This window comes from Papilio xuthus, unplaced genomic scaffold (assembly GCF_000836235.2).
Source record: "Papilio xuthus unplaced genomic scaffold, Pxut_1.1 DF829129.1, whole genome shotgun sequence".
NCBI classification, from domain to species: domain Eukaryota; kingdom Metazoa; phylum Arthropoda; class Insecta; order Lepidoptera; family Papilionidae; genus Papilio; species Papilio xuthus.
In genome coordinates, this window is record NW_013529520.1 from 1143426 (window position 1) to 1169345 (window position 25920).

The 25920-nt window shown below is 33.2% G+C and overlaps 3 protein-coding genes across 3 annotated transcripts; 1 reads left to right on the forward strand and 2 right to left on the reverse strand.

Annotated features, from left to right (window-relative positions):
• Positions 1-1216: 1216 nt before the first annotated feature.
• Positions 1217-10811, reverse strand: LOC106121218 (2-acylglycerol O-acyltransferase 2-A-like). The gene is made up of 6 exons (XM_013316763.1): positions 10432-10811; positions 9923-10213; positions 4075-4291; positions 3272-3715; positions 2856-3055; positions 1217-1871 (listed from the first exon to the last, which is right to left on the reverse strand). Exons 1-6 carry the CDS (start codon positions 10649-10651, stop codon positions 1714-1716), a joined length of 1530 nt encoding a protein of 509 aa, XP_013172217.1. The 5' UTR covers positions 10652-10811; the 3' UTR covers positions 1217-1713.
• A 232-nt stretch (positions 10812-11043) lies between these two features.
• Positions 11044-23220, forward strand: ash2 (set1/Ash2 histone methyltransferase complex subunit ASH2). Its single transcript, XM_013316507.1, has 10 exons — positions 11044-11327; positions 11532-11710; positions 12054-12201; positions 12604-12800; positions 19302-19516; positions 20060-20237; positions 20782-20938; positions 21411-21534; positions 21786-22040; positions 22426-23220. Exons 1-10 carry the CDS (start codon positions 11179-11181, stop codon positions 22528-22530), a joined length of 1707 nt encoding a protein of 568 aa, XP_013171961.1. The 5' UTR covers positions 11044-11178; the 3' UTR covers positions 22531-23220.
• A 442-nt stretch (positions 23221-23662) lies between these two features.
• On the reverse strand, positions 23663-25005 carry LOC106120149 (bolA-like protein DDB_G0274169). The gene is made up of 3 exons (XM_013315379.1): positions 24843-25005; positions 24347-24546; positions 23663-24006 (listed from the first exon to the last, which is right to left on the reverse strand). Exons 1-3 carry the CDS (start codon positions 24883-24885, stop codon positions 23857-23859), a joined length of 393 nt encoding a protein of 130 aa, XP_013170833.1. The 5' UTR covers positions 24886-25005; the 3' UTR covers positions 23663-23856.
• Positions 25006-25920: the final 915 nt, after the last annotated feature.

Here is a 25920-nt window from a genome sequence, read left to right on the forward strand (position 1 = left end):
TAATCCATTTTTCTAATTTTTTTTGCTTGCTTGACTGGAATTATTTTTCTTGCGTGTTTTTGTACGTGCTACTTTTTAAGATCAAAGATTAAAAAGTTATATAACTTTTTAAACTTCGACCTGTAATAGTATAATGTTATCTCATAATTTCCGATTCTTAAAACATAAATGATTTCATTTAAGCTACAATTTAATTAATTTCTTTGACTTAATATTCCTTAACTCCACATCGCTTTCTTAAGTAGCAGTTTCTGTAATTTTGACCTATACTATAAAACTCGACATCGATTTTCCAATGACTAACTTTTTTTTAATCTATAAGATTTTGTTTCGTCAAAGCAGAAGGAATATTGTAAATATAATGTAAATATGTTAAAATACATAAAAATAGTAAAATAAATTTAATTGTTTTATTTTAATTATTCCCTTGTCACTGAAAAGGGGAGGAAGGTAAAAGGTACAAAAAATGTCGTACTTAATTTAACGCGACTGCATCCATGCCGAAATAAAAAAAAAACTTATTAGTCTATGCGTCCTTCCAGATTATTCCAGATCTTGGCTAAATTTTAGTGATATCAATGGAGCCTTTCTGGAGATACCTTGTAACATACAACCGTCAATCTAAACCAAACATAGGCATTTATAATATTGGTAATATAGAAAATAAAACACTAATAAAAATAATTGAATTTATTAAAGAAAAATAACAATAAGTTACAAAAAACTATAATATTTGCAATTGAAAATTTATATAGGACTTCTAACCTATTTACCCGTGATATAAATTTATGCATAGCTTTCCTATTTATGTGCCACTCTTTTATAATTTAAATATAAAAAATTATGCTAAAATGTTTATAGTCTTCTACAAACATAATTAAATATATTACTAATGTTATCCATACATTGAGCATCATAATCCATGCAATTAATAACAGTAAAATAAAAAAAAATCACATATTTACAACTATGTAATATTGAACCCCCTGTATTATTATTACTACAATTCTAGAATGTTGTACTACTTATGACTATTTACATCCATACACTAAATTATGCAATACTTCATGTAAAAAAATGAACAAATCAAAAACAGGATCATAACGAAATTTTTTGTTTAATTGAAGATATTATATCAGGATGCGTGGTACTGGTATTATTTCGCGGACGCGGCCCGTCGGTCACTGAGCGTCCTGATCCTGATGAAGGGCCCCCGATGGGCTCTACACTAGTCGGTGCCGCCACCGGACGTATATACGTGAGAGTTTAGCCGTGTTTATGTATCACTCACCCATGTTATAATTTTGGCAAGAAACAAAATCTTTAAAAAATGTATTCAACTTAACTGTTACTAAATAACTTTTTAGTTAACTAAGTAGATATTGGAGCAATGGATTGAGCGTCGGTAGCTTAGGGGTTAAGCACTTGACTTGCAATCTGCAGGTCCTGGGTTCGAATCCCGACATGTACATTTATCTTAAGTTCTTACGGTGAAGGAAAACATCGTAAATAAATTCAAAGATATGTGTGAAGTCAACCAACCCCCATTGGGCCAGTGCGGTCGACTATGGCGCAGTCACCCCTAACTTATGGTAAGCTCCGAGCCCCTCGGTGGGGATACCGAGCTGATGATGAAGTAGATATTTTATAAATGCAAAATTATGTGTATAGCAGAACCTTGTACTCTGTAAAGTAAAATAATTTGAGTTCTTTCTATGTTATAACAAGAGTTTTGTTTTTATAATCCTTCAAGTATTTAGACTTCTCAGATTCAAATAATTCTATCAATCTTCTTGTGAACTCTGCGTGTACCGCATCCACTTCCTCATCAGTAGGTTCCAAGTTTCTTTCTATCTCCATTGGAGTGCCAACTGAAAAAAAAAGATGTTTTCTCTTTTTTTATAAAAGAAGGGGGCAAACATCAGCAATACCAGAGGAACCGCAGATGCGTTGCCGGCCTTTGAGTTGGTGAAAGATGAAGATGGATCTTAGAAGATGTTTCGTTTTTTGTTATTTTTATTACATACAAATTTGAATACAATAACTTAATTTTTTATAAATTAGTATTCTGTTTCATTCGTTCTCGCGTTTAATAAATATACCGGTTTCTGAAATTGTTATTCTCTTATTGTTCTTTGAGATTGTTTTTCATTCGATTTCGTTTTGTAAATCTTTGTTAAAAACGACAGCAATGCGGCGGAGACTACATGTAGGTCAGGAGCTAAACACGAGGGAAACTATTTTTAAAAGTAACGTAACAAATATATCTATTTTAAAAACATTAAAGACTGTTCTTATATTTCCACTATTAATACGTTTGCTAAAAAGAACAATAATTGTCAAATGCTAATATAAATGTCGATTATATCTTATATATAAAATTCTCGTGTCACAATGTTCGTTCCCATACTCCTCCGAAACGGCTTGACCGATTCTCAAAAAATTTTGTGAGCATGTTGAGTAGGTCTGAGAATCGGTCAACATTTATTTTTAATCCCGCGCGGACGGAGTCGCGAGCGACAGCTAGTATCTTATACGTTCCATGCCATTTCGATTAAAAACAAACTATACAGGCGATTCGATGATTTTACTTTATTAGTAAAATATTAGCAAATTGTTTATTATCGAAATTTCCATTTCAATTACAAGCTACAGAATTGTGCTCGGATATTTTATTTGATTTATATGAAATGAAATCTACGACCTTGTGATCGAATGCACGATCGTTCAACGTTTAGGCTATTGGCGTTTCTATAGTGGACATAGCTGAGAAAGAAGTAACTTCAAACAAGGAAGTGATAGTAGCTTATACTCTGTTTATACTTTTTATAAAAGAAAAATAATTGATGACTTACCAACAGTAGTAATAGGCGATCGTAAAGGCAGTACGCCGAACGTATACTGGAAGAAACCGCGGCCGATGGGCAGGATGGGCGATATGCCGGTCAACTCACGGAACTTCTCCTGGAAGCGGCGCAGCAGACTGTCCCGCGGGTTGTTCAGCGGACGGAACACGTCCGGTTCGCCGAACGAGAATACGGGAACTAAAGGTGCCCTGGAATGGAATAAATTTTGTTTGTAACTACTCATTAGCATTTAAGATTTTAACTAGTCTCGATTAATCCCCTTCCGATATATTTATTCTTAAACTTATGAAATCTCGACTTATTTACCTCCTTCTGCTTCCGTGGGTCTCAGATTGTTTTTGGAACAAACGTAGAGTAAAGGCGTACTCTTTATACGTAGAAGCGTCTTGCGAAATATATCTTACCCGGTTTTCATGGCAACTCGTATAAATCCTTTCCTTCTGCTCAGAATGACGCAGTATTCTCCAGGATGCGAGTCCAGTGCCTCTGCAGCTCCACCAACAATCAGCGCCACGCATTTCCCCGTATGTTTCCTCTTATCTAATAAATGTAATAGACTCTCTTCTGATGACGCGCATCCACCTAACGCAAGAATCAGATCTCTGAACAGTGGAACTAAGAAGTGACCTCCTAATGTTATCATATGGCACGTCATGCCAGGGAATGTTCTGTAGAAGTTTAACGCGTTAGTGGCGAATGCTCCGAACGCTCCGGAACTGACAACGCCGTGCGGGAAACATGCGAAGAGATAATTCTTCGATGGATCTAACTCAGCAGTCTTGATTAATTTAATTGGGAAGTAGTCGCAATAGTTCCGCCACCAGGACCAATTCCTGACCCATTCGAATCTGAAAAATATAACGAAAGATTCCTTAAATAACTTTTTCATTGATTTCGTCTAAATCTACTTTTATATTTTTAGACATTTATTAATTACAATCCTTTGACGAGGATGGCGCGCTTACATTGCAAAGTCAAGTGTCAGAATGATTAGTGAGGTGACATAAACGTCGACATTTTAGTAAGGCTAGTGTTGTGCCAGTACACCGGCACAGTGTCAGATTTTCTTCCTCAAAATATATACGTATAAAATTAAATAGTGATATAGTTTACGATTTCCGTCTTACAAATCAGACTTGTTACTATTCAAGTTAACAAGAGATGAAAGACATCAGAAAACCGGACTTTTCAAAACTCAATGTCTCACCTACGTCCACCTTTGTTGGGTGTTTCAACGTCTTTGAGCATCCAGACCGCGTAGCCCAGCGCGAGCCACCACATCGAGGAATATAAGATGCTGAGGAAGACCAGTATACTGAGAGCTTCTCCGAACAGAACGAGGCAGATCCAGCCGGCAGCACCCAGGGTCTGGAGACGCCGTGTCATCGGAACGTTTCGCGGTGCCCATTGTATACCGAGCTTTTCTGATACAAAACTGTAACAAAAATGTCAAATTTGAACTGTGGTGGTGGGTTTTTGAGACCAAAATCTCTGTATAAAACATATCATCCTTGTCATTATCTTTGACAAAACAGAGATAACAATATTTTTTAAACGGGGATTTTAGTCTCAGTTATTTCTATTACCTATGTATTCGTAATGGAAGCTGTATTATCATACTAGCGGTCGCTCGCGACTCCGCCTGCGCGGAATTAAAAAAAAAAAGTTAGTTAGTAGCCTATGAGTTCTTCCAAACGGTGTTCTATCGATATAACCATTTGAATTCATAATATTAGTAAGAAGTAAGATTTAATATAAGTCAGGAAAAAAAATATTATGATTAACTACAATTTGATTTCAAACGGAGCATTTACATGAGAACGAGATACTAGACAATATCTTGATCCTTTACTTAGAGAAAATATTCAAATACAAAAGATGAGTTTCATATTTGTAATTTAAATAATATCCTAAAAGTACCTATATATTTATTGGGAAAGAGGAGTCCGTATACAGATAACTAAGTACATACTCGTATATTTAGTTTATCTTTCACACGACGTAAACTGACGATTACATTTCTTATCAACGTAAATCTATTTAGTTTAAATATTACACAACTATTAACACAGTTATTTTTACCGTCTATATTTTGAAGACATTTTATGTACGATGATATTTGTCATTTTATCGATCTTACTAATACTATAAATGTTTGGATGGATGGATGGATGTTTATAGGTAACTCCAAAACAGCTCAATGTATTTTGATGAAATTTGGCACAGATGTTGAACATAGTCTGAAAGGATAAGTTTTTTTTTTAATTCCTTGGACGGAGTCTCGGGCGATAGCAATATGGTAGGTATACGGATTTAAATTTGGAATAATTATAGGACAACACTATCGTTTGTACATCCGTTGTTCATATACAAAGGCTGGTTTAGATTAAAAATATTTTTTTTTATTTCAAAGGAAATGCATATCATGTTCCTTTTTTAAATGAAAAATGGCAACTGGCCGTTTTTCGATGTTGCTCCTACAAGTCAAGGTATTGCTAAGTAATGCTTCAGATCGAAGTTTTTAATCTGGTTTTTAATAATGAAGCTTCATAAATCACCATTAAGTTATTTGACAGCTTTTACCTTAAACTTACTTTGTTCTTTCTGTGTTTTTCATACAATGTATTTTAATAGTAATTTTTTTCTTATGCAATTAAAATGTATTTTTAAATGATAGATATATAAGTTGATTATATACTTAGTTATCATATACCTAATTAGTAACTAGATAATATCGCGTGCGTCTGATTATTACTTATTATAATTGATATTAATATTGTAAAAATTGCATTTTTAAATGCATGATATTAAAAACAAAATAATGATGCATTTATGTTTTCATTATAAATTTAATTTTGAAATAACAAAACAAAGTGTTTTTATTCATTGTATTTAACATAGCCTTTGTATCGTCAACGCTAATTATATGACAAAACTATTATAATATTTTTTGGTGTACTTTACACCTGACATTCGCTGCACAAATTTTAAGTATAAAAGTCGATAACGATGTCGCTTGTCACAAATATTCGTACTGCAACCAGTGCCTGTTATTAATCAAATTCCATGTAAAAAACCCTTGGTAGTATGAAGGTAAAATTTAGTGGAATTAAAGGTTAAATAAATCTTAGTAGGCTTGAGATAAACCAAATATGAAAGAAAGAAAGAAAAGTTTTTATTATAGGTAATAAAGATTAAACCAAGAAACAATAACTAACATAATAAAAATTGCACATAACTAAGAAATTAAATTAAACTTAAGTTACTATTTATGATTAATTTGGATAATCTAGTCATGCCCACACTAGGCAATGCCTGTATCGTGGGCACAGATGATACATCGTAATCTGTATTTAAATGTCCTGGACACAGTATTGTAAAGAATATTACGTGAATGACCTCCTTCCTAGTTTCCGACGCTTAATAAAATCATCACCAGTTATAACAGAGCTATGAGAGCTTGACAATTTTAATAACCAAAATAAGTTTTTAACTAGCATATACGACTACGTAATTATAGTTTTTTTCTTTTTATGTCTGTTTTTATTTTGTTTTATACTTTAAGGAGGTTTTATTGTTTATAGTTTTATTACTGTTGTGATCGCATCAATAAGATCAAAGACCTTGGCTGTATCTAATTGATTAATACTACTGTAATACTGGCATTGCAGTTTACCTTCGAATAAATACTTATGTGCAGCCAGTTATTCTATGCTCATTCTTTTCGACAACATTAGGGTAAAATTTATTAATTTGTTATGACATAAAATATTACTTCTAGACATTAGAAAAAATCTTGGAGTCCGTTCTAGTAACAAGAACATTGTTATTTATTCAAGTTAATTGTTATAATTAAAAACAACAATAAATAAAATTATCTTGACGCAGATGTAAACACGATGACATAAATCTTATTCTACCTTGAATCTAAAGCCGATAAAAATCAAGTAGGCATAGACAATTCCAATTTTAAAAATATTCTTTTTTAGTTAATACGTACTGAAATATCTCAACAGCTGTATCCATCATCAAGCCGGCACTGACGTCATAAAATCACCGTATACATATATCACACGACCACACTTCACAGCGTCCCAGATGCGACTGACGAACACGTGATGATTCATATCTATTTGGCTTTAGATAACGTACAAAGTTTTTCAATTACACATTTCTTATAGTTCATGTGCCTACAATGTAAAGGAAACTCGGACTCGGACAAAGAATAAAGTTATTTTCCATAAAGGAAATAAAATAAACAAAGGATTTAGATTAGAAGTATGTCACAATTTATACCTACCTAAAGGAAGAAAAAATATCAGTTAAACAATTTATAGAACAATTATCTATTAAAAAAAACAAATGTGTAGCCCTTGTGTTCTTCTAGATGGAAGAAATGGCTAGATGGAAGAATATATATTATATATAGTATGGGAAAATCTCGGTAAAAGCGCAACAGGATTGCGTACCTCGACAGTTTGAACGAATCGGGCAGACGAATACAGTATATAGTCACCAAATGATTTCTGAATTATTGACAATTATTAAAAACAGAGAATGGATCACTCAAACTAAAAATATATCGTTAAAGAAAAACGGGACATTAAACAACAGGTTTAAACAAATAATACACGGACGGCTGATTAAACAATTACAAATATTGCCCATATTTCAAAATTTCTAAAGCTTTTTATTTGTAAAATATATATATATTTTTTTGTATGAATCTTATTTGGCCTTTTGTGATTTATTTCCTTGTGATATTAAAGTAAACTGATATATAAACACGGCTAAACACTCACGTATATACGTCCGGTGGCGGCACCGACTAGTTTCGAGCCCATCGGGGGCCCTTCATCATGATGAGTGGTACTGGTATTATTTCGCGGACGCGGCCCGTCGCTCGCTTACAGTGAGCTACGGTTCATCAGTTCAGTTCATCATCAGTTTAGTATAATGTCTCACGAAAGTTTGAATAATTTGATGTTAAAGTACTTAAAAATAACAAAAAAAAAATGTTGTTTTAGTACCTAAATTACGTATAAAATCCAAAGTCTACCCATTGTTTTAATTTCATAATTAAATAAGTGAACGACATATTATCACGTTACAAATGTAGTCACGATTATAAAAATTGCAATGAACAAATGCAACGTTTACTATATCGGAAAATTATATCGCACAAAGAAAAGAACAAAAGGCACAAACTTTTAACTTTCTATTTAACTGACTTCAAAGAGGCGGAGGTTCTAAATTCGTTTGTATTTTTGCGCCATTTATTTTTATTTAGGGCTTGAATATATTAAGTTATAAATCAAACACAAGAATATACCCTGAGAACATCGGATTTTATATTCATCAACATCATCGGCCTAAAGTCGTCGAATACTTTTTTTGCCACAAAGCCCGGTCGTTTGCCGCCCGCTAAAGATATTGTATTCACGAACAGGGACAAACGAATTCCGATTGGCGTTAAAGTGGGTTTCCGAAACAACTACTCAAACCATTTTGTTATTTTTTTTTTATTAAAGAATTTAAAATTTTAAAATGTCTTTCCTAGTGAAATATTTTTCTGTTTATTAAAATGTTTCACAGTGGAAACTTTAAGAAGATTGCTGTGCAAATTCGGAGTTGCCATGTTCGACGATCTTTTCGACTTTGCTTTTAACTTTTAGATTATTTTGGACATTCAGATTCTGTTCAAAGTATTAAATAGTCATGGGACATATTATTATACGAAGTTAATTTCTGGATTTACTGTGCCCACTTGTGGCCATATATATATTTTTTCAAACCATAGCAACAGATATGTATGTAACTTGTGTCTAGTGGTTATTTACCAATATTTTCATTCTTCTTTGCAAATGACTTGAATAAAAAAAATTTGCTCATCCCATAATTTAAACACTCTAAAGCAGTCTTTCCCAAAATGGGCGATAACGCCCCCTTGTTGGCGCTGCAGGTCTCAAGTTGCGGGAATTCTCCGTTTCGTTTAGAATTCTCTATTAATATACATATTTAGGTCACAATAATTAATTAATTTAATTTGAAGTTATAGTGGTTTTTAAATATGTGAAAATATTGGGGCGCTAATAAAATATTTATTCTCAAAGTGGGCAGTAGTCAAAATAAGTTTGGGAACCACTGCTCTAAAGGATTGTATACATGTGTTGAAATTTAAAAAAAAATTCTGTAATAAAAAATATAGTAAAAAAAATATCAATCGTTATCAGTTTCCACAATATCTTTGTATTGTCTAATTCGCTTTTCAGTTTCCATAATACTATCTTTGAGATCCTTGTGGATTTCACCGTATGCTTTGACAGACTGGTTTGTTTCTGTGAAAATGTTTTGTAATATTTGCAAATTGAGAATCCTGAAACAAAGATTTTTTATTAAAAATCCACCTTTCATTATTACTCTTAAAATAACAAAAAAGGTATACATATATCTCTAAGCAGTAAGTAGAAAATTCGGTACATATGTACATAGTAGATTCTCGCTTATCAAAATAATAAATAACAATTATTTATTATATGACATCTATATATATATATAAAAGAAAGTCGTGTTAGTTACACTATTATAACTTATGAACGGCTTAACCGATATGGCTGAAAATTGGTAAGGAGGTAGCATAGAGCCTGGAGATCATAGGAGACTATTTATTCATTTTTTTCGAATTTATGCCTTGAAGAGCTGCTTTTTATTTAACTTACTAATATTATAAATGCAAATGTTTAGATGGATGTGATGGGTGGGGCTACATTAATTAAGTTTTTTTTATTTCCACACGGACAGAGTCGCAGGCGACAGCTTGTATTAATATAGGTATGAGTCTTTAAAAATATCTTGGTGGCTCACAGTCCTCTATGAGTTGCTCCGAGTCCTCCCTCTGTATCTCTGTACTCCCGTTACAACAAAATTATGTTCCGCATAATGACTTGTATTGATGTTCCGAGTCACAAATATCTGACAAACTCTATACTAAAAATATGATGTAACTTACTGAGATTTAAGATCAATAATCTTTGTTTTTAGTGTAAGAAGTTCACTAGAGTTTTCACTAAACTTCAACACATCTTGCATTCTATGATTGATCCAGTCCATCATTAGATCTGTCTTCTCATTTTCTTGTTCTTCTAATAGACGTAATTTGTCATTTATACACTCACGGATTTCTTTTATTAGGTTTTTATTGCTTGCTTGCTTGTCCCTACTTTGCTTCAAATGTTCTAACTCGGCAGTAAATGTTGGTAATTTGCTTTGTATTTTGTGAATAATTGCTTGGTTCAGTTCTGCCTGTTCATCAAATGTTAGTTCAGATGATGTTTGATGCAAAACTCCTGGAAATTCCCAAAAATTCATGAATCAGAGTCTAGAAATAGAAATATTTTATATGGAATTTATGTTTGATATTGCTGGAATATATATACATAACAATTGAAATCCTTCTACGGTATATTTTTATACGGGTAAATAAACAGGGAAAGTGATCACCCCATCAACATGAAAGCACTTTGAACCTCGTTTAAACCAAGTTTTTAGTAAATATCATACTGACCTAAAACAGTTGATGAGCTCTCATCAGCCGTACTTAATTTATGCAGACTTCCATAGTGTAATAATTCATTGTCTTCTATAATACTTGTAACCTTTTTAATAATTTTACTTGAAAGAGAACTTTTATCCGAACATAATTCTTTAATAATATCCATGAGTATACAATCTTGGTTTGTTTTAGTGCCTAGGCTTATTATTTCTGGATTGTTAATTGTGTCCATTTCGGAATATAATAAAAATAAGGAATGTTATACCTAAAGGTATAGAATTCAGTTAAAATTGATGTAAGAAGAAGCTTGTCTCAATTTTTTTCAAAATTCAAATTTCAAAATAACAACTTTGGTGTGACAGTGACAGGTGACAGATGGTGGGCATAGATGATAAATGAAAGCGATAACTCAAAGTGCGAGAGATGAGAATCATAAATCATAACTCATGAAACTGACAAATTAAAACTTTAAATTTTCGAACAGAAAGTTTTCATACTGCTAAATTAAATAGTACACTTAATTTTTTTTTGTCTCTTTCACACTTATATGATACGGTATTGACTGAAGGAGACAATACAGTTTATGTGTCAAAAATTGGGTAATTTTAAATGTCAAGCCATAAAACACCTTGCTTTACCTGTCAATTCGATATCACATTGTATTTGTATTGTACAGATATCTTTTAATAAAATAAGCAAAGAAACAATTATGTGTTATATTGTGGTATAAAGATATTTTATTGAATTGAATAATACACGATGTCGTTAGCAGATGGAATACGAAAGTCAATCGACATGGATATTACAGCCAATAATTCACAAAACTCAGAATCTCAAAAAGCGGGGGAGAATGGCGAAAAGAGTAAAAACAAAAGCGCGGGAGACCCACAACAAAGCAGTTGCTATTGGTACAAGATTTTTTTTTAATAAAAAAGTTTAATGGTGTCTTAGTCCAAGTATGATAGAAAAAAATTAACCAAATGTAAAAAGAAAAACTGAGTGTTAATTTTTCTTATATAAAACTTTACTGTTTTTTTTCTCTTATAATTACTTGATAAAATTGTTAATTACAGTTAAAGTTATATAAATACTTGTTTGTTTGATAATTCCAGTGGTAAAGAGAGGAATTTAAATATAGTTGAGCTGCTATGTGCATCATGTAATAGATGGTACCACGAGTCCTGCATTGGATATCAATTGGGAAAGCTTGTTCCATTCATGACAAACTATCTTTTCATCTGCAAGAACTGTTCACCAACAGGACTAGAGACTTTTAAGAAGAACCAGGCACGTAAGTATAGATTTAAAACATTTTTGTAAAATCAATGTGGAATATTAATAATATTCATGCTGGCCAGCTCGTACTGTTCCCACAGCTTCAACGCTTTTTTAAACAAAACAAATTATAATTTTTTTCATACAATCAAAAATAAAAATATTTTATTCTTATTTATGTCAGTATTTCAAATTATTATTGCTGTTTTATTAAAAAGGATTCCAAACATGTAAGGATTATTATGTACTGTGGCAATTTATTTTGTAATTTAATATATTAATATTAGTATCTTACACTATTTCTTAGATGTCTTGTGTTATTTAAAAGTAATAAATAAAAATGTTTTATTTGTTCCCAGCGTTCCCGCAGATGTGTCTAACCGCTATTGCCAATTTGAAACAGGAAAGCTCTAAGGAGGGAAACAATAAAATGCTATTTAGCAAGGATAGAGAGATAATTCCATATATTGATCAGTACTGGGAGGCAATGACAACAATGCCACGAAGGTATAAAAATAACGACCACCTATTCCTACATAATATCTCCTAACTTTTAATAACGTGAATTTCTACTGAATACATGTAGAGGAATAATATTGCTATCTCTGTTTTTATCAATATGAATAGCAGAGACAGCAATATCATAGTAAAAGAGTAACCACAGAAGACTTACCGTAATAATGCAAAATTATTGTACCAACTAATCAACTTAGTATGTAGCTACATCAATTGATGAAGTAAGATCTTTTTAGTACAGTTTGGTACATATAAACCTCTTTTGTGACAAAAAGCTTTTAATTATAAAAAGTAAAAAAGTATACATTTTTAAATATGTCAGATGTCAAATCTTGCATGAAAATTTTATTTTAATTTTAATAAAATTAAATTTTAATGCTTTTCTTGTTGCAGAGTGACTCAATCTTGGTATGCGACAGTACAACGAGCTCTGGTCAAGGATATACAGATTCTGTTTACGTACGAAGAAGACCCGGTGCAGGGACAAATGTTTGGCTTGTATAATACAGAGTTGACTTCCATCAAGCCTAACTATGAGGCTATGATCAAACAAGGTCAGCTGAAAGTCACGGATATGGGTATTGCTACAGGTATGTGGATATATTAATTCTTAGAGTAAATTTTTTTAATTAACATAATCAACAAATTGAACGGCTGGCAGCATGGTTGACAATGGCCTAGTCATCCCTAACTTGGGTAGACTCCGAGGCCCTTAGCGGGGTCGTATAGCTGATAATGACTTAGCCAGCACGATTGACTAAAGCCTAGTCACATCTAACTAGTTGTTTTTAATCTTAAGGATATTACCCCTTTCCATGCGTCACCTCCTTCCCCAAATCTACTGCCTCGTCATAATTTTCTTATAAGAAAAATTAGTCCTCTCACGCACACTCATCAGACGAAATGTGGAATTGATTTCACTTGACAGCTGTTTTCTGTGCGGCAATGTAAAATGATGAATGTAATATGTATTGTTCACAAAATAAAACTCAAAATCAATAATTAAATCCAAATATAAGATAATAAACTAATAACAGAGTGAAAATAAATCATGTAATAACTAATTGAATTAAATTTCGGTAAATGGAAGTAATCATTTGAAAGTTTCCATTGTCGACCGCTAGATGTCGTGGTTCAGATGTGATTATTTATGTATAATTTAAGCAAAAAAAAACCGTCGGGCGTCGTGTCATTAGTGGCCGGTCAATGGACACGTGCCAAGAATCACTAACTTTAGCACACTTTGATGTTGATTGTTTCGTTTAGTAGGTAATTGAAATTAGGATTTTTTAAACACTTTATAATAGTTCAAACTTTATAACACTAAAAAAAGGAAATTTAGTGTTTCGATATATAGATAGGTAGAATTTATGCGCATGTAACATTTGGTTTCTGAGACCAACAACTCTATAATAAACATATCGTCATTCCCTTTCTTTGACAAAACAGACAATAATATGTTTTAAACGGATATTTTGATCTCAGAAACACACGGTAAGAAAGTAAAAAAAAAAAGCTTAGAAATGTGATTTAAAGACAACAAAATTCTGTTTCATTAATTAGTTACATATGTGAATATTTATCAATGAATTAATATTAGACGATTTAAGCGTTCGAGCCCTTTCCTATGCCAAAGAAGTCAAGGATCGTTACAATTTTTTTTTAAATTAGCAGATTTTTTTTTAATTTTCTAATATTTCTTTTACCATTCCAACTAAGCTCTAGGCTTGTGCTAGGATATGGTTTACGACAATAGTCGAATGGCGGGATTCGAACCCCCGACCTCGTGTTCGGAAATCAGTACCCTTAACCATTAGGCTATTGACGCTTTTATTTTTTTAGCGTCAAATCTATTATATAAAATTTATTTTTAAAATAGAAAACATTCAAATTTTTTCTTAATATATTGTTAGTACCAAAATGTACTATAGAATTAATTTTCCTTGTTTCAATGTTATCATGTTTATCCAAACGAGACTTGCGAGCTTGTTCTAAAATTAAATGCGATAATGTCCATTGAATTTATTATGTTGTTTTGTACGTTTAACCGTGGAGTATCACTGTCGTAATACTTTAAAAAAACATTTATCGTTAACAATAAACAGAGATATCAATGTGTATTTGTACAAGTGTTATGTAAGCCTACAGTTAATAAACTATAGTAATAGGAAACTCAAAACTAATGACCCGCAGATCAGCTCACGATTCCCATATGTGAAGCGAATCAGTGAACCGGTTCTCAGTTTAGTTCAATTTATACTTTCGTAGCGTTTTGATTTGTGTTTCGAACTATGAACTAAGAGTAACCAGATAGCTCACGGCTCGTCACGATCACGATGAGCCATGAGCTGCTAATTTAGTTGATGTGGTATAGCTCAACGGTTCAAGTCTGTGATCTGAACTTTTGATTCGGTTCAGAGCTGATTAACACAAGTCTAATAAACTAAGATTTTGATTTTCTATATCAAATCAGTTTCAACTTCCCGATACGTTTATAATTAAAGTTATTTATTACGTAAAAAAAAAACAATTTTGCGACGAAATTCGCGCGCTCGGCATAAATTTGACAGAATATTTATACTTTTTTATCAATATTAGATTGATTTGCATATGTTTTTTTTCATAATAACTGGTTTGTTGAACCAGTTGTAGTTTATGATAAAGTAGAAACGCGATGAGTGGCGTTGTGCGATCTGGGTTAATGCTCTGACCCAATTTTAGAGTGAGTTCGCCGCATAAGGTCATACTTCATCTAGGTTATAAGAAATCTAATTCTATGCAAATCATAAAACTAAACCTATTTGTCTGGCTTGCAGTTATATTTTTCTTTATTATGCAAAAACTGTTGCGGATGCGGACCCTTGAATCGTTATTGTAATTCGATAATTAAAATGAAATAACCAGCATCTAAGTTGCTTATTTATAATCAAAGTTACATAATGTAAGTACAATTATTATAGCTATAACTTAACCATATAAAAGATACATGTACAACTTTTTAACTAACTTTAACAGTCGCATAGTTAAAATAGGTTTTTACTGTTGTATTTCAATTTGATCTTTATACAATTTAATTCATCAGTGCGATTAAGAATTCTACCAAGTGGATTCGCGCACGTTTTTCAAAAGGCTATTTTTAACGTGGTAGGTAAATAGCGAGTTATTGACGCGGACAGTATCGATTGAGCTGCACACTGCATGTTGTTCTTACGACTATAAATTAAATAGGATAGGCGTAGATAAATGATTTATCTCATTCTATTTATTTGAAGTCTTTAATGAGACCTTAAACGTTAAAGTAACTTAATATTAAAAACAAACTCCTGATAGAGATCTTTTCGTGTACTATTTATTTAACATGTTTATTTTTAAAGAAAATATTATCCCCTTTACATAGTAAAAGAACTAATACGATTGTCTAAATATTATCACATCATGATTTATTTTTGTTAATGTATACATATCTTAAATGTTTGTGTGTTCGTGGAATGGGAATTATATTTTACGTCGTACTTAAGATGTGTTATATAACGTAGTCAAAGAATGCAAGGAGGTTGTAATGTGGAGAGGAGTGCGCCATCGCCAGTAGCGGAACGTTAGTGCCCCACATAAAACACTAGAGCAGTCGCGTATTGAATAAATGACATTGTCCCTCGCCGCTGTGTTTGTAAACAGTCGCAGCGACGCACACGCGCGCCTTACTCGCTGCCCGGCGACCACACAGACGCGTTGCCTCCGCGATTTCTCCATCGATTATTACCATATACAACCTTGAACTTCATGGCTGGTGAGTTTTTTTTAATCCCACACGTCCCGCTTGTGTGCATCTTTACCTGCCAGTATTTGTTAGCAAGAAGGTGTTAAACCGATAACAATAAATTAATTTTAAATTCGGAGTTCGGGAAGTCGCGTCCTTATCTTATCGCGTCTTCACATACACTAGCTCTGTCGTGTGTCGGTCAATGAATTTCGGCGAACGCTTCCATTCGACATGGACTGTAAGTGTTTTACGATATATTTGATATTATCTTTACATTGCTTCGTTTTTTGATGAATTAATAATCGGCTGCCAGTAATTTGTATAAAGAATGTTTTATTTTGAAACTTGTAACGAATCTGTGTGTTTTTATTTTTGTTGCACATGGCACATCTAATTGCGTCACATTTTTATTGGTTAGTGAAAATATGCTAGACTCGACTGAATAACCTGATTAACTTACGATAGAGTTTTAGCGTCTCGTAAGAAATCCAAAAAGTTTTTATGGACAAGCGAAAAGAATTTATAAGAACTGATATAGAACTTTGTTGGTAAAGTGTGTGACGTTTTAAATCATTACATATCAACCAGTTTTCTGATACAAAGTTACGTATATGAGAATACAAATGCGTATACAATATTTTTGTGCGAAATGTTCATACTCTCTGCCTGTACTTGAGTGATAAGGGTGTGAAAATATTTGTAATATTTGATGTTACATTTATAAAAGGTTAAGAAAGTAATAGGCAAAATGTTTGTTGAGTTATCTCGATTACGTAATCATAGTATTGATCTTTTATAAGAACCTATTTATAGAGATAGACGTCCCGGAGGCCTAATTTAGACCTCTTTCCCTTCCCACCCTTTTCTTATAAGGAAAGGATGGGAAGTGGAAGTGGACATTCCGGATGAGATGATGCATGGAATGCAGAAAATATTTTCTTTCTATGCATATAATCCGTCGATTAAAGGTAGGCAACGCATATGCAATTGCGGATGTCTATGGGCAACGGTCACTTCGCTATTTCAGCGATTTCAGGTGGCCCCTCGCTCGTTTGCCACTTTTTGATATAAAAAAAAAACAATCTGAGTATCCACGTTGGCTGTGAGTCATTGTCTCGTTGATTACAGAACGAACGCTAAATTAATCGATAATTGATAATTAAATGCCTTCTTGTTTGATTCCACTAGAGTTATCACATATCTATTCGCTGGCGCCCATAAGGCCCGCCATTGAGGCGCCCCGCTCCCTGACATATCCAGGTTTTGAACAATAGCATAAGTAAATATTAAAACAATTGTATTCGACAGTCGGTAGTAGCATTAGCTGTTTGACTGATTAATAATGATTTGTTGTTTACCGCATTGAATAGTGTAATTAGCCGTTTAACCCATTAATCCTTTCCTCAATTTTGTAACCGTGATATTCCACTGACATGCCATTTGTGGTGTCATATATTGTTGTCTCTCTTTCTTCAAAGATGAATGAGAGAGATTCACTATTGTGACAGAAGATTCGATGCATTGTATATAAAATAATGTACTTCAGATAAAAGTATAGCTTCGCCAATTAGAACACTATGTAGGTATATCATGTTGTGATAAAGGTATCGTTACGTACAAAAGACATTTAGGCTGGGTTTCCACTGTACACATTTGTGTATAAAAAGAACGTCTACTCTATTCTCTTTGAAAAAAAAACCAAAGACAACTAAATGTTGATATAAAAGTGTCAATAACTTGAAATTTTCACGGATAACTAAAGTTAATTATATTCCAAACTTTTCACAGTTGAGGTACAGAAATTTGTTATTAATAGAAGTTAAATTTATTTTCAACATTTACGTACTTTGAAAGTTAATTACTTGTTAATTAATTTTGGTCCAATCTGTTAAGATGATAGTTTTATTTATTTACACGTACGTAAATACATGTAAGCGAAATATTTTATTATTTGTATTGATTTATCTCTATTATTGATACGGTAAGGGTTGGAATGGAATAATATGCTAGGCGCGGTCACTTTTACAGCAATGAACCAAAGGTATTGATTTTCTTGACACGTGGCGCTTTTAAATTACGACACAAATTCATACCACGGTACGAATAAATGATGGGTTTTGTACTTGTCCCTAATTAGTATATTTCTTTATACATGTATTATAATAAGTTTGTACTATTTAGATTCCGTTTTAATTGCATTTAAATTGATTGATAAATCTTTGAAGGATTGTCAAAAGATTTGATTATTTTTTTGCATTGAATAGGTTCCGTAACTAACTATTGAATCGATTTGAAATCTTCCACTGTTGGGACGCTACCCCGGGGATCTCTTTGTAAATAAAGACGAAGTCGCGGGCAACTGCTAGTGATGCATTAATATAATAAATTATTTGTGTTATGAAAAATAAAATCTAATGCATATTATAAAAACTTTTTAATTAATAAACGTTGTATATTAATTATCATTTAAAAAAAACAGAATGGTTGGCATGTCATAATGTACAATATGAATCGGACCGCAGTAACAAACTCTGAAAACAATTTTCATTCGTGCATACCACGTCGTAAATGTAGCTATTGTTATTAGAAATAAAGCACTCGCTTCTTTCATAATATTTTTACTGCAAAAATGGTTTATAAATAGAATCTGCAATAACGGACGTTGCTGTGAATTGTTTTTGTAATAACCAAACATCTTTACATCATGTTTTATTATTGATAAAAATATTTATTACCCAAATAAATGGAATGCATGGAATTCTAGCTAATTCTAGTCTCATTCAGCCCAGTACAGCCCGTTGAAAACTTATTGTTATCTCTGTTTTGTCAAAGATAATGACAGGGATGACGATATGTTTTAAATAGAGATTTTGGTCTCGAAAATCAACGATCAGTCGTTTAAAGTTTTCTTAAGAGTGGCTTAGTGTAGATTTATCATGTTTAATCTACACTGAGGAACTAACGTAACTATAAAGCTAAATACGAAGTGATAGTTGACAAGTAACTTTATTTAAATATAACAGTGAAATAAACATAATAATTTTAGAGGAACGTTATCGGAATGTATTTTTAGTGTAAGGTAAATTATAAGAGATGTTATTAATTTGATATCAAAGCTTATTGATACCGTGTTAAAAATATTTAAAACATTCTATTAAAAATAATTGATTTTATTAAGATTTTTAGAGCCAATTTAAGTCTGCTCATCGCACAAATTACTACTAAATATAACTCAATGTTATGATGAAACAAATATTAAAATCGCCTCATCAATTTGAAATTAGCAATTCGATAAAAATTCATTTGTTAAAAATGTACCGATGTGTTACAGTACCACTTGCCGGTAACGTGAAGGGTCGCCAGGGGAAGCGGCGGCCCGCTGTAGGGGGATTGGAGACGGGTGCCCCGGTCGGTAAGAAGGGCCGCGCGAGTGATTTGAGCGCCCTCAAGCTGCCCAGCCATGGTTACCCCACCGAGCACCCCTTTAACAAGGACGGTTATCGGTACATCCTCGCTGAACCTGATCCGCAAGCGCCGTTCAGACAGGTGAGAAAATGTTTCGTAAGAAACAGTTTTTATGTCTTCACTTTTATGTTAGATTTAAAAAAATAAAAATTATTTATTGAACAAAAAAAACTTTTTTTCACAAAAGATATTTTGACTACTTTTACATTGTCAGCTATATTCTTCCTCTTTCATCTATCGTCATATCTAAACTAATTTCTATCCCGACCTATCTGTATTACTATAATACAGTTTAGTGTCTTATGTAGTCACTTCTATCTAATCAACAGTGTTATGGAAGCCTCAATAATCTACCAATAAAGAAGTCAACTCATGTAAATGACTAGCTGTCGCCAGTCACTCCGTCCGCGTGGAATTAAAAAAAAACTTAATTAGTAGCCTAAGTGTTCTTCTAGACTGTAGTCTGCATCTTTGCCAAATTTCTGCGTGATCCGTTCAGCCGTTCTGGAGATACTTTCAAAAAATATTTATCATCCATCTATCTAAACATTCGCATTTATAATATTAGTAAGATAATATTAAGATAGAATAGAATGAAGAGGCTTTTGTGTGCGTGTGTGTCAGGAGTTTGACGAGAACAATGAGTGGAGCGGCAAGCCTATCCCGGGCTGGCTGTACCGCGCGCTGTGTCCGGGCGCGGTGCTGCTGGCGCTGCACGATCGCGCGCCTCAGCTGCGTCTCGCTGAAGACCGGCTGGCTGTCACCGGTGATAAAGGCTACTGCATGGTGCGCGCCACGCATGGTATGTTTGCCCTTTTGTCAACAGCTCGAAGGAAAGTTAGTACAGCAGCACTGTTCTCTATAAATGGATAGGCTATTGCTTGGAAATGCAATACGTTCCGATTTAAACGCGCCTGGGGGTTCGACAAAGTGCATTCGCTTTCAAGCGATTCCATAATGAATTTCAAAAATGTATAAAATTAACGAGCGACAATCACGTGACTTACCAAATGTTATTGTCAGTTCTATACATTTTTGAAGTTCGCTGTGGAATCGCCTCGAAGCAAATGCACTTTGTCTAGCCCCTCTGTTGTTACGATACAGTAAATTCTATCTATATTATTATTTATCTATTTATTTCGTATTGACGTAATCCATGTTCTAGCATAAGCACAGATCTTAGTTGGAATGGTACATGAAATGTCATACTGCTACCATCATCGCCAAAAAGGCGAAAAACGAATAGGCACAAAATACAACATCATACAGCCGGTCCATTTATAGATGTCAGTAAGCAGCAAAGAAAACGAATGAGAGGTTTATAATGATAAGTTTTGTGTATGTAGGCGTGTCTCGGGGGGCGTGGTACTGGGAGGCGGTGGTGGAGGAGTTGCCTGAAGGCGCAGCGGCGCGGCTGGGTTGGGGCCGCCGCTATGCCAACCTGCAGGCACCTCTCGGATACGACAAGTTTGGCTACTCGTGGCGCAGCCGCAAGGGCACCAGGTACCAAAAAGATAAAAAAAAGATAACTGAGTGTACTTAGACTCCCTATGCCTATGACCTTGTGAACAAAACTACGATTTTTTTGCCAAAGTATTAATTATAGAATAAGTAAAGCAAATTTCATTTACATACATGTAAGTCATTTTGTTCTAACAAACACCCACCCATCCATATATCCAAGCAAATTTATATAACACTAGCGGACGCCAGCGACTCCGTCCGCACGGGATTTAAAAAAAAACATAATAAGTAGCCTATGTGTTCTTCCAGACAATGTTTTATAAGTATCCCAAATATCATCGATATTAATTCAGCCGTTCTGGAGATTATTTCAAACAAAAATCCATCCATCCATCTAAACATTCGCATTTAAAATATTAGTATTAAGATTATTTTTATCAACATGACACTAATTAAGTTTTTGAACACTGTAGGTGCGAACAGAATGATACCATATAATATTGTGTTGCAGGTTCCACGAGTCTCGCGGCAAGCACTACAGCGCGGGGTACGGGGAGGGAGACACGCTGGGCTTCCTCGTCGTGCTGCCTGACAGCGCGGCCGTACGACACACGCCTAACACTTACAAAGATAGGGTTCGTAGTTTTTTTTTTCATATATCAAACAAACAAGCAAGCGAGCATATAATTCGCCAAAACGGCGAAACGACCGCTGCCAACGGACATACGCAATAGCTGATTCGTTGCCACATGCACAAAAAGAGAATTATTCCCTTTCCAATACGTTCCTTTCTCCGGTCTATATCCACTTCGCCTTCCCATCCTTTCCTAATAAGGGTGGGAAGGAAATGTGGATAAAAATGTTAATATAAATCTAATTTCCACAGCCTTTAGTGAAATTCAAGAGTCACTTGTACTACGAAGACAAAGACAACATCCAAGAGTCACTCAACAATTTAAAACCACTGTCGGGTAGTCGCATATTTTTCTTCAAGAATGGTGAATGCCAGGGCGAGGCGTTCACGGACATATATCAAGGCTGCTACTACCCAACTGTATCATTGCACAAGAATATCACTGTCAGCGTCAACTTTGGACCCAATTTTAAGTTTCCACCTGCTACTGAATACAATTATAGACCGGTAAGGGACAATTTATTTAAGTAGCCATAACTTAATACATAGGGAAAACAATGTTGGTTAGTAACCAAAATAGTACATCTCGGTTAAAAGCAGTATAAGTGCGGATTTAAAAAAAAATAATAGGGTATGTGTTCTTCTATGTTCTACATCTATGCCAAATTTCATCAAGATCCGAGGAGCCGTTCCTAAGATAACTCCAAAGAAACATCCATCCATCCGTTTAAACTTTTGCATTTAAAAAATTAGTTTTGATGTTTTTATAACTAATTTGGTCTTCATATTTTTTTTGTCACTTTTTCTAAACTTAATCTCATACAATACCGTTGGTTTTGAACTACACTGAAACACAATAAGGCAAAAAATTTATGCTGTTATTTTTTTTCAGATGTCTGAGAAAGCAGAAGAAGCGATATGCGAGCAAACAATGGCGGATTTACTGTATTTGACTGAGAATGAGGGAAAACTGCGCTTAGACAACTTCAACCTCTGATACTAAGCACACCGCGCGACGGTGTGACTGCGGCTGTGTAATGTGTTGTGACTGTGACTCTTGGCAATGAAACACTGTTATATTGAACTGTGACCAGTGACAAAGGATCAGTGATGAGTTGATCCGTGATTCACGGCAATGAATCACTGATTTCTTGAACTGGGATCTATGTCAATGTATCAATGTTGTGATGATTTGTGACCAGTGGCAATAAAGCAGTGATTGTGTAAAAAAATGTGGTTAAAAGACTAAATCCGTTGTCTTGTGATACATAGAGTTATTGCATCATGCAAACTTTTCGACTTCTCTGTGTGGTATTAAAATTGACAATTACTTTTGTTTAAGGTCCAAATATTTAATGATTTTCGTATGTACATTACAATGCAAACTTGAGTGTAAATGTAAGATTATAAAACTAAAATGCAATCGCATATATATGTTTAAGTGAAAATAATAGTGAAGTTTAAAATGTACTTTCGTACAAATAGATAGCCTTTTCTAGATATACTGATTTAAAAGTTATTTTAAAACATAACATTTGTATGATTGAATCTCAACAGTCTGTTGCATTCGCAATGAAAAATTTTGGTAAAGGCACACAAGAAAATGTATAAGATAAATATTTGTATTACAGATAAATCTCGATAGTACTTTATTGAAAATTGTCGGTAAAAATAAAAAAATCGTGTATGTAATGTGTATAAAGTGAAAAATAAATGTTTACAATTCAATGTTGTTTTTTTTTTTCATTTTTATACAAAAATGTTCACATTTTTCTGTCTTGACTTTGTATAGAAAGAAATACAATCCATCCCGAAAGTTGGTAGTAATTTCAAACTTTTGCCCACATTTGAAGAATAACTTGATTAAAAAATTTTACAATGAAAAAAGTTGAAATCTAAGCTAAAATAATTATAATAAAATGCAATTAAATATTTTAAATTTAAATTTATTTACATTAACTACATTTCAAAACAATTGTATCACAAAAATAATTATTTGATCTTCTATTGTACGCTATTAAAACGGAAAGAATCAATTTATTAACTCAAGTTTCCAACAAACATTTCAAACTACAGACTTTCAGTTTTAACTGAAAACTTCGACTTAACTTTCTGTGGACATTATCTTAACAAGCAATTCTAACCATGAAAAAACAGAGAAAATATTTTTGGTTAATTGTTTCAGTAGTGGAAACCAATGGTAATATGCACTAGGAAATAAATTAACAAGCTTTCTGATAACAAATTTTTGTTGGAAAGTTTGTATACATTGTGTACCATATTTTTCAATATTTAAACTGCAATATGATTAAAGCAGACTAATTTATTTTCCAAAACCACCTCTGCAGCTGGGGCTACTATCAATAATCTTTTCACTCTCATCCCATTGTTTTGTTGTTTTTGCTACGATAGACAATGCATGGACTCCATTCTGTAATTCTTCCTTTAATATATCATTCACTAAGCGATGCCTCTGAAAACAATTAATTTTTGAATTAAATTTTTTTGGTCATAATTTTGCTTGGCACAGGACAGGAAAGGGTTCGTTGAGCTGACGGCCAACCTCCAGTAATGGAGAGGCATTAGAAGAAGAAGGTCATAAATACAAGAAGACAAACAGCACTCATGTTCAGAGGGAGAGAGAATTTTATCATAAATTTTGTATGTCCATGTTTTATATTTTCATATCTTCAAGACCTATAAATTATTTTCACCCTTTAGTCTATTTTCATGTATTTAGAGGACACACAAATTGTACCAATTTGTATGACATTGTTTATATAAGCTAAGAAAATATAAAACTCTTCCCTTACCTTGATCAAAGCAAGTCCATCAAATTTATCAGAGACCACAACAACTTTGAAATGTGTTTCTGCACCTTTGGGTACATTATGCATGTAAGATTCATTTATCACATCCAAATGAGTAGCTTCTAATGAATTCTGCAGTTTGTTGCGAATTGAATTTGCAACCATACCACTTTCTACACTCATGTTAACTAGATGTATTTTTCCTGTAATATTAAATTTTAGATTTTATTTTTTGTCACCTTTTATTTAATCCAATCTTAATACAACACAACACATGCGGTACAACTTTAGATATAAAGGGATTTGAGGTATAAAGGTAAATCGAGTAACGTGTAAGGTTTCACAGCGAATTAACAGCATTATAGATAGTATCGAAGACTATGTGCTGTGTTTATACATGTATAATATGTCACACTAGCATATCATTTTGAAAAGTTATTATTGGGTTTTGGGACTATACTAAGGGTTCGAATTATTTCTAAGTAGAAAATTATATTACCTAAGTGGAAGCTAGTACTTCTTAGCCGCCGAAGAGCAATCATAAGTTACAATTTTTTTTTACTATTTTACGGTTGGTTTAGGTGTCCTTGATTCGTTTGCTGTAAATATTACTCTTGTAACCAAATTTATTTTTGTTTTCGTTTTGGCAATTTTGAAGCTGTCAATCTGTCACTGTGACTGTCACCATCAGCTGTTTTAAGAAATCATTCAAAGAGTACAAACTTACTGTCAAAATATTATAAACTCTTTGATTTTTCCCAAGCTAGTAGAAAACGTACAAAATGGAAATTGATTGTGATAACGAGAAATATTTTATTAAAAGTGAGTTTTTTTAATGTATTAACTACCAGAATTATCTTAAACGATGCTTTCTACAAACGATTATCAGCCCAGATATGAACCCCCTTGACACCCACAATTTCTTCCATTACATATGTCAATAATATTACAGACATAAAATCAATTAGGTTTATGAATTGTTATAGGGGCGTCCTTTACCTTTTACCATCCTGCAAAAACGAGTGTAAAATATTTCTTAGAAGTTGCATTTAGTACTTCGTTTGCTTATTTCTCCATCTGCTAATGTAAACAAATGATTTTAACAGGTTTTAGTTTGAAAATAATATTAGATAGAAAATTGTAATATTGGTTGTTTCAGTTTATCCTATAATAATTTCAACTGTTCTACTTTCACAGAGTGCGCTATTATCTGAACTGTTATTATGTCCTTGTGCAATTTTAATTACATTATGTTATTAATATGCGACCGTTATGCAGATATCGTTACGTTTATTGTTACAACACTATCTATGCCTTTTAAAAATAAAAGCATTAACATGTTGGTATGCCATTTTAAGTTAAAACCTCTTTACACCAAAACACTTTTGGAGTAAAGAAAAAAATTACACAGCTCACGACCATTACCAACGGGGATAGACAAAAGACCCTAGAGTACAAAGCTAAACAAGTGACCAGAGTACAATTCCTGCTTTCACAATTTACCAATCTACCAATACCAAAAAAATAATTACTATATTTTCATTATGGGTGCAGTGGGGTCGTCACATAATAAGAAT